This window comes from Dermatophagoides pteronyssinus, unplaced genomic scaffold (assembly GCF_027571235.1).
Source record: "Dermatophagoides pteronyssinus isolate colony J.1.1.1.1 unplaced genomic scaffold, Derpt_VIB-CSIC_2022.12 sq0003, whole genome shotgun sequence".
Lineage (NCBI taxonomy): Eukaryota > Metazoa > Arthropoda > Arachnida > Sarcoptiformes > Pyroglyphidae > Dermatophagoides > Dermatophagoides pteronyssinus.
The window spans coordinates 2,561,250-2,574,247 of NW_027461527.1; the positions used below are offsets into that span (position 1 = coordinate 2,561,250).

Below are 12,998 nucleotides of genomic sequence, written 5' to 3' on the forward strand. Positions count from 1 at the left end.
GCCAAAATTTATTTTGTGTCATGATTTGATTGAAAATACGAATGATTAGTTTGATTTTCATTTTACATTTTATCGAACCTTACTTGCGACAAAATGATTGATGTTTTTCTTATTCATTGGATCATAAGCCGAATTGTTTACCCAAGAATTTTGTTTTTAATTGATTGATTGAAATGTTAAATTTCGAATTTACGAATCGAACTTAAAAAGATTTAAATTGTAACTGCAAAATCCTACAAGAAAATGCCAAAGATTTCAAGGTATGAGTTTTTTCTTTAATTTCAATAATTGCTATCCAATTTAGAGAATGAATGAAATTCCGTCACATTCATTGTCTATGTTAATGTGAAAACGTGGTTTTTTCTCGAAATGATATATAAGTCGTGATATCTCATAATATCGAACTTCAGCAATCGAAATCATGTAATTTACTATTCACAATTTCAATCAACTATTGGAAAGAAGAAGATTCTCAGCTATCATCAAAATCTTTCTTTGTTCTTTCCGTTTTTGCTCAATCAATCAGCTGAACGAGATGAACAATTATATTCTTCTTAATAATATAGTCGAAGATGAGACAAAACAAGCCTAAGTTTTGAGGCATATGCTGTATGGAACAAAATTTTTCTCGGCAATGAATTTATAAGGATCAAATTCAATACCAAAACAATAAAGCAATTGTGACTAAAATTTACAAAACGAAGGAATTGGATTTTAAAGACGCAGATCAAATTGATTTCCTTCTGTGGCTTGATTATGTTCAAAACGAGAACCTTAATAACGACAACTTTTCAGATTACCAATTTGGATTTGCTAATTGAAGATGTTCTTCATTTTAGTTAACCAATTTGGATTTGTTAAATGAAGATTCTCTCCATTTTGGATTTGAAATCCTGGTTTGTTAAATGAAGATATTCTTCATTTTAGTTAACCAATTTGGATTTGTTAAATGAAGATTCTCTTCATTTTGGATTTGAAATTCTGGTTTGTTAAATGAAGATATTCTTCATTTTAGTTAACCAATTTGGATTTGTTAAATGAAGATTCTCTTCATTTAGGATTTGAAATTCTGGTTTGTTAAATGAAGATATTCTTCATTTTAGTTAACCAATTTGGATTTGTTAAATGAAGATTCTCTCCATTTTGGATTTGAAATTCTGGTTTGTTAAATGAGGATATTCTTCATTTTAGTTAACCAATTTGGATTTGTTAAATGAAGATTCTCTCCATTTTGGATTTGAAATTCTGGTTTGTTAAATGAGGATATTCTTCATTTTAGTTAACCAATTTGGATTTGTTAAATGAAGATTCTCTCCATTTTGGATTTGAAATTCTGGTTTGTTAAATGAGGATATTCTTCATTTTAGTTAACCAATTTGGATTTGTTAAATGAAGATTCTCTCCATTTTGGATTTGAAATTCTGGTTTGTTAAATGAAGATATTCTTCATTTTAGTTAACCAATTTGGATTTGTTAAATGAAGATTCTCTCCATTTTGGATTTGAAATTCTGGTTTGTTAAATGAAGATATTCTTCATGTTAGATTTGAAATTTGGGTTTGCTGAAGATTGTTATTCTTTTTAGATTACCAATTTGAATTTGCTAAATGAAGATATTCTTCATGTTTGATTACCGATTTGGATTTGTTACATGAAGATATTCTTCATGTTAGATTGGAAATTTTGGTTTGCTGAAGAATGATATTCTTCATGTTAGATTACCAATTTGAATTTGTTGCATGAAGATATTCTTCATGTTAGATTACCAATTTGAATTTGTTAATTGAAGATATTCTTCATTAGATTCCCAATTTATATTTGTTATGAGAAGATTGGAAATTTGGATCAAATGAACCATTTTGAATTGAAAATTAGAAATTTTCATTTCTTGTTTGAGCTGCAATGCTAATGGGACAGTTAAAAATATGAAAGTGAAATTGAAACTTTTCCAAACTGTTTAAACTACGAATACATGGAGTTTGGGCCGTATAATTTCCCTGGTTTGCGCACAAGAACGATTTAATTGAGCCTGGGATACATTTGCAAAAAAAAAAAAAAATGTCCTCCTCTGGCCCTCCGTCAATCTGGTAACCCTAATCAAATGTATGATGGAACGTGCGAAAGCAATAATAGAGAATCCAAACCAAAGACTGATTGTTGATGCATAAAAACAAATAAATTCAATCCATTCCATACGTGGTTTATGTATATAATATTTATTCAAATCAATCGGTATCATCATTTTCAATTGAAATCGATCATTTAAATGAATATTTTCATTATTACGTTCAATTTCTTCAACAATTGTAATTTTAAATGATTCATTATTACAATCTTGTCGTTTACTACAAAATCGTGAACATTCATTCGATACAATTCTGTCCAATGTTTTATTTTTTCGTAATTCAATCGGTGCAAAATAAATATTTAAATCATCATCATTATCTGCTGGAATATTTGCATGCCATCCATTGAAATGATCGATAAAATATTTACCCTGTTCATTTGTGATAAAATAATTACAATAATTAAAAAGATTTTTGACAAAAAATAGTTTTTTTTAATAATTTACCTTACAATGATTCATACAATGCATCAATGATTTATAACCAATTTCTTGATAATGACGACAATTTGTTCGATACGGTGGTTCAAGTAATTGATTTTTTGTTTTAACAAAATTAAATGATATACTTTCAAATTTAGTATTATTTGCACGAAAAAAATTAATATAACCACCAATAGGTGCAAGATATGGTATTTTTCTTGATTCAACATAAATTTTTGCATTATCAAGATATTCATTTGAAAGTTGAATAATCATTAATGAAAATTTATTATCATGAACATTTGTATTATGATCAATGATAAAACGATCATTCGATTCATTATTCAATTGTAATCCAATTGAAAAACATTTCTTATTAATTGTTAGAAATTCTCGTATAGGAACAATATCGGTACAAGAAATATAATCTTCATTTGTTGTTCGTTCGAATGCAATTGGTTTGACAATTTTACATTGATAAAATAATTGTTCGGTTGATATTGTTGCAAAATTTAATTGTTCATTTAATGTAAGATTTTTAAACAATTTTCCATATGCTAAATATTTGGCTTGAGGATATTCATCCAATTGTTGCAATTCGGATGAATATTTTTTCAATAAATAATTTTCATTGGCCAATTTTGTTATATTCGTACAAATAGTTATAGCTGGAAGATCAATTTTAGTTTCACGTTCGAAAATAACATTCATATTGGTGTTATAGGCAAAATATATTCGACTTACAGCAATCAGATGACAAAAACAACCAAACAATGCTAATAAAGATCCAAATGTATATAAAATATCCATAGCATTTAAATGGCCTGTTTTCGCAAGATGTTGTAAACCAAAACCAGCAAGAATATAATGAATAACATTGAAATCATCTTTTTTATTATCATCATTATCTTCAGAAATGGCAATTGTTGATATTGGTAATTTGGATCGTTGTTTGATTTTATTTGTCAACGATTCTTGTCGAATCTCCATTTTCTCCATATTAAGAATCGATTATGATTATCATTGCGTTAAAATTGATGAAAGGAATTCAATGACTTCTGTAAAACATAAACAATTTAGACGAAAAGATTATTTGTTTACCATAATCATATTATGAATGTTTATGTATGAAATGAAAATCGATTTAAAAAAAATTCTTAGACCGAAACATGTTTATCCTATTTTATGTATGTTTAAACTTGTTTGCTTATACTGTTTGTTGGCTATATGTTTTTTGTTGATTATTCATCCTTTCAATATTATTTTCTCATTTTGTGTTATAATGGAAAATGATTACCATGATGAGTATCCAGTTATTTCAAGGATCATATCGTTTTTTTTTATTGTTGTTACTATAGTTTGACATATGATTAACAACAACAACAAAAACAAAAAAACCGTTACGTCATAGATCTCGTTATAATTGTAAAAATATTTCTAAATATTCATAGTGATTAGCAGGAAATTTTAGAAAATTTTTCACTTTTTTCTATGAAAAAAAATTGAATTTCACTTTTATGAATTAATTAATGCATGAAAAATTGTTTTATTGGTTATTAACATAAAGATAAAATGAATATTTGTATTCAAGAAAAAATTCTTTCTTTTTTTTCTTTACAAAAAAAGAAAAAAAAAGTGGATTGTAAATGAAATGTTAAGTAAAAAAAAGCTGAAAACTGTTTCCACTGAGATACAATGATAATAATAATAATAATGATAATGATGGGAAGAAAAAAAAATTAGTGATATATCCGTTCAAGATGATATGCTGATTGATGTTCGTGGTGTTTGATTAAAACCACCATTAGTTTGACCATCTTTAATTTCGGCCTTTAATGAATTATTATTCTCGGCATTCTTTTTGGCTGCAAGTGAATTTTGATGAATAAGACATACTAAAGCTCTTGAAAAGGCAATGATTGAAAAACCAAACCAAAGACTAATAACACTGGCATAATAACAAATAAATTCAATCCATTCTAAACGTGGTGAATGTTTATAATGTGTATTCAAACCACTTGGTAAATAGATATTGATACGATAAAGATTTTGCCATTCTGGACGTCCATGGCCACGTTCAAATTCAGCAATAGGTTGTACGGTAAAGAATTCACTTTTACAATCTTGTCGTTTACTACAGAATTCTGAACATTCTTCCGACATGATTTTATCCAAACTTTTATTCTGTTTATGTACTTCAGGTGCATAATAAATGTTAAGATTATAATTATTATCGGCCGGTACATCTCCATGCCATCCGTTAAATTTTCGTATAAAATAATTTGCCTATTGATCAAAGTCATTATTAACAGAAAAAAAATCATAAATACAAAATACGAAATACCTTGCAATGATTCATACAATGCATAAGCGATTTATAGCCAATTTCTTCATATTTACGACATCTTGTTTTGAATGGTGGTTCCAATAATTCGGTTATTGTTTTCACATAACTGAATGTATGCGTAACAAATTTTGTATTGTTTACATGAAAACCATTCGTTTGTCCACCAATAAACGATAAAAATGGTGTTGTACGTGAATTAATAAAAATAACTGGTGCTTCAAGATATTTATTTAGTAAACGAATTTCAAATAATGGAAAACCATTATCACGAACAGTTGCATCATGATCAATTATATAACGATCATTTGGTTCATCATTCAGTTGTAAACCAATGGAAAAACATTTTTTTGAATAAGTTAAAAATTCATGTATCGGTGCAACATGATTGCATGGCATGAATCCATCTTTATTTTCAGTACTATTTTCAAATGCAATCGGTGTCATAATGCGACATTCATGGAATAGCTGTTTATGCGATATAGTTGCTTTATTCAATTGTTCATCTAGCGTTAAATTTCGTAACAATTTTTTATATGCACGATATTTTCGTTCTGGATATTCGGACATTGATTCTAATCGTGAACGATAATGTTCCAGTAGATAATCTTCATTTGCTATCATTCCAAGATTAGCACATACAGTTATACCTGGAATTTCAACTTTAACTTCACGTTCAAACATAACATTAACATTTGTATCGTATGCAAAATATATTCGACTAACATCGATCAATTGCCAAACACAACCAAGAAAAGCAATCAATGAACCGACCGCATAAAGTATATCGAGAGAATCCAAATGTTTCATTGTAGACAAATGTTGTAAACCACAGCTAGATAAAAGGTATTGAACAAGACTGAAAGATTCTTTTTGATCATCTTCATGATCATAATAATCGACGACGTTTATAGCCGATGATGATGATCGTTTTTGCGACTGCGGCTTTTCACTATTCATTATCAATCCTATTGGCAACGTTGTTGTTGATTCTGTTGTCGTTGTTGGCATTGTAGATTGTTGTAATTTCACCATAACTTGTTATTGCCTGCAAATAGTTAATGGTAATTTAATTCAATATTACAGCATAAGTAATTATAAAAAATGATGATCATGATGATAAATAGAAGGTATGAATGTGAATGGATAATAATTATTTTTTGTTTGTTATTGTATGTGGAAGCGATTATTCATTTAAAATCCATTGTTAAATTTCATATTAGTTAATGGAGTTAGATATAGAGAAAGAGAAAGAACACTGAGAAGAAACAAAAAAGAGATTTTATTATTTGAAATATTGTTACTAAATTTCAATTAAAGAATCAATTTCATAATGATAATAAAAATTTCCTAATAAATAGAAAAATAATGTGAATGAATTTGATTGACAAAAAAATATTGTGTGACATGCAAACATTCAATACCGGATGTATTAGAAGATTATCTATTAATGGACAAACAAAACAGAACAAAAAAATCAACCCACATCATTCTATTTAGTATTTCCTTTATTCAATCATATTTTTTTTAATGTGAAAAAAAAACTGAAGAAAGAAGACAACTATAGTAATAATAATTGTTTTGTTTGTTTGATGTAATAAACTCTAAATGCTAAAACAAACAATTATTTGACAATAATAAAAAAGGAGACAAAATTGGTATTTTGAATCTATTGATCATATAATGTGTGAATGACAACAATAAGAGTGAAAACAAAAAATTTGAAAACAAAGATCATTAAAATTCATAATTCAGGATTCTATTCCGAAATATTGTTTTTTTTTATATAATGGAGAGTCATGGGAAAATTATTAGAATTTTATTTGAATAAAAATTTTCAATTACCTGAGATCGATTGATAACACAGATGTGAGGGTGGGAGATTGTAGAAGATGAAAAAAAATATTTGCAAATTCAAAAGATGATACGTGTTTTATGATAATTTTGTTCAAAAATTATCGATTGATTTATGGTAAAAGAGATAGGTTTTTTTTCACTTTAACAAGCAAATCGAATTTATTCCATTCAAAACATTCAAATCGAATGCGTGAGTGTAAATGAAAGTGTAATCGTTTCGGTGTGTGTTTGTGTCGATGTCGTATCATCAAAATGTAGATGGTATGTGTTGATCTGTATTTATCTGGATGGTTGTTTTTGTCGTTTTCAAATATTTGAATCGAAATGAATTAAAATTTATCATTTAAGAAAAGAGATATTCATCATAAAATAAAAATGCAATTTATGGATTCTGGTTTTTTTTCTGCAATTTAAAAAAAACTTGTTGCTACTATCTTGAAGATGATTGACAACATTGCTTGATTATTGAGAAAATTTTAAAGTTTTTTTTTATTTGTTTGTTTGATAATTTTAAACAAATCATACACCGGTGTTGAAAATTTGATTTTATAAAAATTTAATTTGATGACATGAAAAGAAAAAGGTATATTCTCAGGTTTTTTCTTTCTTTCTCTTTATTTTCCATCTTTGTCAATTCTTTTAAATCCATCAAAATACTGAATATTAACAGTGGCTACTATACACAACCGCAATATCATTAAGAATTAATACGAATTGAGATGATAATGGAAAAATGTTTTTTTTTCTATAAAACTATTTTCGGCTATTTTAAAACAAAAATGTTCAATTCTACCATTTTCATAAAATAATTAAATTCGTAATGATGTTTAATGATTTCTGATTGAATCGATTTATTGCATTTTTTTCCATTATCATTATCAGTGGAGCCAATCAAAAACGACACTATTAGATTTTATTACGATGATTTTCTCTTTCATTATGTAGCTGTTGTTGTTGTTGTAAACAAATTTCGATAAAAACAAAATAACCTATAAGTAATTAAAGTATTATCTTTTATGTGAGATATATCAGAAAAAAAACAAGGCATCCAACTCTTTTGGTCAGCTGAATTGCTGATAATTGGGATTTTTTTTTTGTTTGTTTGTTACGACGTCATATTTCAAAGTATTTTCATTTATACGTACATCTCAATCTTGAATTTCAACAATTTTCGAAATTCTCATAATTATTCCAATGGGATTTTTTGCTTGTATATGTTGTACGATCGAATTTAAATTCAACTTATTATTTTCAAGGATTTCAACCTGTTTTCAATCAAACAAGTTATTTTGTTGTGTATTGTGAGTGTGTGCGCGCTTATGTTTGAACACAATTGCTGATTTAAGTATTTATTTATTTGTTTTTTTATATAGCATCAATGATAACTGAAAATGATAAGATTCAGTATCTAATAAAATCCATTCGATATTTATAGTTTCTATTTTTGAATCATAAAATTTTTTTTTCGAAAAAAATTCGGCGGCATAATATTCGAAACTATAAATACCTATTTCTACCCAACGAGTTTGAACATGTCAAAATACAACGAGTTGTTTTGCCGAATACAGAATCATCAGATTTTATTTATAAATATTTGTTTTCAATTTGTTTTGTTGATTAATTTCAATCGTTTGATAAAAAGTTTAATCTGCCACCTATTTATTGTAATGATAATAATTATAAATCAATTCTTCATTGATTAATACAAAACAATGGCTGAAGAATGTGAAGAAAATTTTGAAATCGATACAAATCAAAACCGTTATCCATATTGTATTGTTTGGACACCAATACCGGTTATAACCTGGTTAATACCATTGATTGGTCATATGGGTATCGCCACATCACGTGGCATAATACGTGATTTTGCTGGCCCTTATTTTGTCGCCGAAGGTAATATGGCATTTGGAAATCCAACTAAATATTGGCAATTAGATCCAAATCTAGCCGAAAATGGTACAAATGGCTGGGATGAAGGTGTGGACAAAGCATCCAAAATTTATTGCAAAAGAATGGTAAAAATACAATTTTTTCTAGATTAAATTTCTCTAATTTTTAAACTGATTCTTAGCATTATCTTTGTTGGGACAATTGTCATTCACATGTCGGAACAGCATTGAATTTGATGAGTTATAATGGTGAATCGAATCATAATATGGTCAAAACGTTTTTTCGTTTTACTTATAATTGTAAATATATAAGGTAAGAATTATTATTATAAATTCAACTAATTTTTTAATTTAAAAATTATTCTTTTGGAAAAAATTTAAATTAGTTTTTATGCTTTTCTCAAATCCTGGTTACCGTTCTTTATTATGATGGCAATTATCGTTTCATTGTCACTGTTTTCAAATATGGCACATAAATAAACTATACATTGGCCTTATCCATTTTTGATTGATGTGATGGAACCTATTCGAGCAATATTCATTGATTAATTCATCAATTCAACCAATCTCTTATTTTCTTTGATAATTGTTATTCGTCCATTTTTTTCAATGTTTTTATTTAATTTATACTAACAACCGACAACAAGTTTTTCCGAATTAAGCGACCAAATGAAAAACAAAAACAAGAAGACAATTTTTCCGTCAATTTATAACAGAATATTAATATCATAATCATTTTTGCATAAATATTTGTGAAGATTTTTACTTTTTTTTGTAAATAAATAAATAAACATTCAAAATATATTAAAATTTATAAAATTTGCATTAGATTTGATATGTTACAATGATGGATCGAATCATGATTTGATTTTCAATAATGTGTGTCCATTTCCGTTAACGTTTCAACAAAATCTTGAAGGTTTTTTCATTCATTCTTCAATATTTTTTACTGTAAATGATAATAATGATTTGTCCGAATTTTTGTCGTTTACGGAATTTCTTTTTTTTCTCATTCTTACAAAATGAAAAATTGAATAAATGTACCAACCGACAGTTATAGATGAAAGTTTTGTTCAAAACGTATATTCAAATTTTTCATTTATAATGCTTTTTTTTGTTTTGTTTACAAACAAATTGTTAGCATTGATAAATTATTATTATTTTTAAAAGCAAGTTTAAAAATAAAATTCACTGGAAAAAAACCAATTCCCAAATGAGAATGGTTAATATAAATATATGAATTATGATGATGTTGATGGTCAATACTGATGTTTTTTTCCTGCGTATCTGTTCATGGTTGTTTGAATGTTTTTTAGCCATTGATTTATCAATAAGTTCTGCTATTGACATATTGAGATGTTTGAAATGAATTAGTTCTCTATTTTGTTTTTACGGTAACAATATAAAACAGAATGAAAAATTGCCAAGAAAAAAAAATACAGATGAAAAACAAACAACCCAACGTAAAAATCTTTTGATGATGATGATGATGATAATGTAACACTCGGTCATCGGAAATCATTTATCATTATATTTTCTCATTGAAGTATCATTCAATCAACATTCAATTTTCTCTTTCTCTCTTTTTGATAACATTTAAATGATAACTATGATCATTGTAAATTTGTTTGCCAAAAATATTTTGTTGTTGTTGTCATTATCATTGTCTTTGAGCTTAGTAATTTAAACATTAAAATCATCAACAACAACAAACATTTCATTCATATTGTGGTGATTGATTTGAAGCGAGAGAAAGAAAATTTCCAAAAAAAAAAAAAAATGATATGCAGTGGAGCCAACATTTCATTTCATTTTTCATTTGGTCTGTTTTTATATGAATAAATGAATTCCTTTTTTTTGTCATTCAGTTTCTGAAGAAAAAGAATTTCAAATAATCATTTTTCTTTCATAAATTCTAGATTTGGTATGTGATGATAATCAATGTTTAGTTTCATTTGATATCGTTGGTTTTGGTTTGTATAGAAAAAGAAGCAAACATTTTTTTGGTTATTCATTTCGTTTTTGCATCCATTTTTTGTTTTTTGTTTTGTTTCTCTTGATGATAATGTTGATAGAAATGAATTAAAAATTTCATCTGAAGTTATTTTTCTTTCATTTTATTCTGACAATAATGACATTACGTTGTTGTTGTTATAGAAACATTAAAATTTTTTTTGAACCATGGTGTTGATATTAATTTTTGTTACTGGAAAAAAAATCGGCCAGAAAAAAAACAACAACAACAACGATGGTAAACAACAAGAATAAAAAAAACAAACCGAAAAGAATAAAATTGTAAAATGTCATAATTTTTTTTTGTCTGATGTTTTTATTTTATTTGAACATTTTGTTTTAAAGCTGTACAAATTCCATGCCAAAAACATGGACAATAAAAATGAATTTTTAACATAATTTAATGATTCATTCATTCATTCATTCATTTAGTTTTTTGTTTTTAAACATTGAATTTAGAAAAGAAATCTAAGAATTTTTTTTTACTCTCATCTTAACCAATGGATTGTTGAGCTTTGTTTTTGTTTAAAAAAAATAAGAGAATGGGAAGGGTAAAGAAAGAAAAGAAAAATGTTATTCATTTACAACAACAAGGGAAAAAAATAACTGAACAATTCAAAATAATTTCATTTGTCAACATCCGGAATATTTTAAACTAAAAATTCATGTTGATAAATTCGGATGAAAGTTGAAGAAAAAATCTATTTGAGCGTGGTCGTTGTTGTTGTCTTCATGAGAGAAACAAAAAGAGGTAAACGGGAAAATCATCATCATCATCATCATCGTTGACATTGCCATTGCCAACAAACAACAGATTTGAAAATGTTTTTTTCCCCACTACAATATTCGTTCCAAGTTTGAGCCCTAATGCATTTTTTTGTCGATGTTTTTCGTTTCGTTTTGTTTATTTTTTCTTCGTTCTGTTTTCATGTATATTTCAAATGTCTAAAATAAAAGAAATTAAAATCATATTAGCAAAAAAGACAAACAAAAATCTGCATTGAATAGTTTACCAACCTTTCATGATATATACAAATCACTATTAGCCAAAATTTAAATAAAAAAAACGTTACGTCGATGATAATTTGAAGCTCATACCATGTTAGGTAAAGTGTAAAAATAGCGAAACGGAAAACAAAACAAAAAAAAAAACTGTAAACGAATTGAAAAATAATGTTCGAATAATGATGATGAATGAGCCTAAATATTCAATGTTGATGATGATGATGACAATGACAATTATGATCAAGTAGAGTTTAAGTTGATTCAAATCAAATCCAGAAGATAAAAAATGAATGATTATCATTATTTTTGGCGATAATAGATGTAGAGTTTTTGCTTCGTTTTTTCTTTGTGTGTTTTGTTTATCTCAAAATCGATTGATAGATGAAAAGAGAGAGTGAGAGAAAGATGAAATATTCGATTTTGATTTCAATTCTTATTTGAATATTCAAAACAAATTTGACCAAATATTGTGGCTGATACCAATCTATCTTTCTCAATCATGAAGATTTGCCTGTATAACTTTATCCTGATCGATCGGTTGAAAGATATGTGGTGCATCCAATAATATGGCAATCGTACCGAATGATGTAATACCAAAAAATAGATATAATTGTAAACGATCTATCACCATGGCTACATATTTCCAATCTTCACGAATCTAGAATTTTTTTTTGTTCATGATGAAAAAAAGGAATTCAACAAAAAAAATGAATAGAATTAGAAAAAAATATACTGTAAGAATAATAATGATGATAAACACAAAGATGTTGAATTTTCAACAACAACAAAAAAAATTCAATATTTAAACAATGAATTTTTCATTAGCAAAAAAAAATTATGAAAAAAACCTAGTTTAAAGGTATGAAAATTTCAATGATTCAAATTAATATATTCAGGATGCTGTATTGGGAATTGAAAACAAAAATCATCAAATCAAATCAAATGAAAATTAAATTTTCATCATCATCATCAATCCCCAGTAGTGATAGTCATTATCAATTGATCAATTTTGATTTGAAAATTGAATTTTTTTTCAAACTTTTCTTGACGAAACAAAACAAAAAACAAATTCTCCACTATTTACATAGACATCAAACGAATTTTTCTTTTCGTTTTCAGTGTTTTTTTATTTTTAAAATAAACTGAAATTTGAGTGTGAAAAATTTTCAACTACAAAGAAAAATTTCATCTGTCATTACGATGGAATTCTACCATCATTCTATCATCAACAAGCAACAGGGGAAAAAATACTGGTTGGAATCAAATTTCTTCAATCTTTAAAATTCATTCATTATTATTTTTGATTGTTTTTGTGTTCATAATGATGAAAATGTTGATTTTAT

General features: G+C 26.7%; 4 protein-coding genes across 4 annotated transcripts in view; 1 reads left to right on the forward strand and 3 right to left on the reverse strand.

The window, feature by feature from the left end:
* Window positions 1–1,817: 1,817 nt before the first annotated feature.
* Window positions 1,818–3,754, reverse strand: LOC113793617 (uncharacterized). Its single transcript, XM_027343667.2, has 2 exons — window positions 2,572–3,754; window positions 1,818–2,496 (listed from the first exon to the last, which is right to left on the reverse strand). The coding sequence occupies exons 1-2, from the start codon at window positions 3,544–3,546 to the stop codon at window positions 1,957–1,959; spliced, it is 1,515 nt and encodes a 504-aa protein (XP_027199468.2). The 5' UTR covers window positions 3,547–3,754; the 3' UTR covers window positions 1,818–1,956.
* A 319-nt stretch (window positions 3,755–4,073) lies between these two features.
* LOC113793650 (uncharacterized) lies at window positions 4,074–7,172 on the reverse strand. Its single transcript, XM_027343708.2, has 3 exons — window positions 6,737–7,172; window positions 4,892–5,939; window positions 4,074–4,833 (listed from the first exon to the last, which is right to left on the reverse strand). Exons 2-3 carry the CDS (start codon window positions 5,924–5,926, stop codon window positions 4,303–4,305), a joined length of 1,566 nt encoding a protein of 521 aa, XP_027199509.2. The 5' UTR covers window positions 5,927–5,939; window positions 6,737–7,172; the 3' UTR covers window positions 4,074–4,302.
* A 1,100-nt stretch (window positions 7,173–8,272) lies between these two features.
* Window positions 8,273–9,389, forward strand: LOC113793614 (transmembrane protein 222-like). The gene is made up of 3 exons (XM_027343663.2): window positions 8,273–8,763; window positions 8,820–8,950; window positions 9,024–9,389. The coding sequence occupies exons 1-3, from the start codon at window positions 8,461–8,463 to the stop codon at window positions 9,115–9,117; spliced, it is 528 nt and encodes a 175-aa protein (XP_027199464.2). The 5' UTR covers window positions 8,273–8,460; the 3' UTR covers window positions 9,118–9,389.
* Window positions 9,390–11,033: 1,644 nt separating this feature from the next.
* The window catches only part of nAChRbeta1 (nicotinic acetylcholine receptor beta1), a 52,369-nt gene continuing 50,404 nt past the window's right edge, over window positions 11,034–12,998 (reverse strand). The window contains exons 8-9 of the mRNA XM_075825221.1: window positions 11,668–12,313; window positions 11,034–11,595 (exon numbers count right to left, since the gene is read on the reverse strand). Of these exons, the coding sequence (XP_075681336.1) occupies window positions 12,149–12,313 (165 nt within the window). The 3' untranslated portion in view covers window positions 11,034–11,595; window positions 11,668–12,148. The remainder of the gene's footprint in view (window positions 11,596–11,667; window positions 12,314–12,998) is intronic.

Bases quoted from the DNA above. Each gene is read 5' to 3' on its own strand.
- LOC113793650 (XM_027343708.2), bottom strand. From the start codon at position 5,926: ATGGTGAAATTACAACAATCTACAATGCCAACAACGACAACAGAATCA. The intron at 4,834-4,891 runs GTATTTCGTATT...TTTGATCAATAG, and splicing joins ATTGTATGAATCATTGCAAG to GCAAATTATTTTATACGAAA.
- LOC113793614 (XM_027343663.2), top strand. From the start codon at position 8,461: ATGGCTGAAGAATGTGAAGAAAATTTTGAAATCGATACAAATCAAAAC. The intron at 8,764-8,819 runs GTAAAAATACAA...ACTGATTCTTAG, and splicing joins AAATTTATTGCAAAAGAATG to CATTATCTTTGTTGGGACAA. The intron at 8,951-9,023 runs GTAAGAATTATT...AATTTAAATTAG, and splicing joins TATAATTGTAAATATATAAG to TTTTTATGCTTTTCTCAAAT.
- LOC113793617 (XM_027343667.2), bottom strand. From the start codon at position 3,546: ATGGAGAAAATGGAGATTCGACAAGAATCGTTGACAAATAAAATCAAA. The intron at 2,497-2,571 runs GTAAATTATTAA...ACAAATGAACAG, and splicing joins ATTGTATGAATCATTGTAAG to GGTAAATATTTTATCGATCA.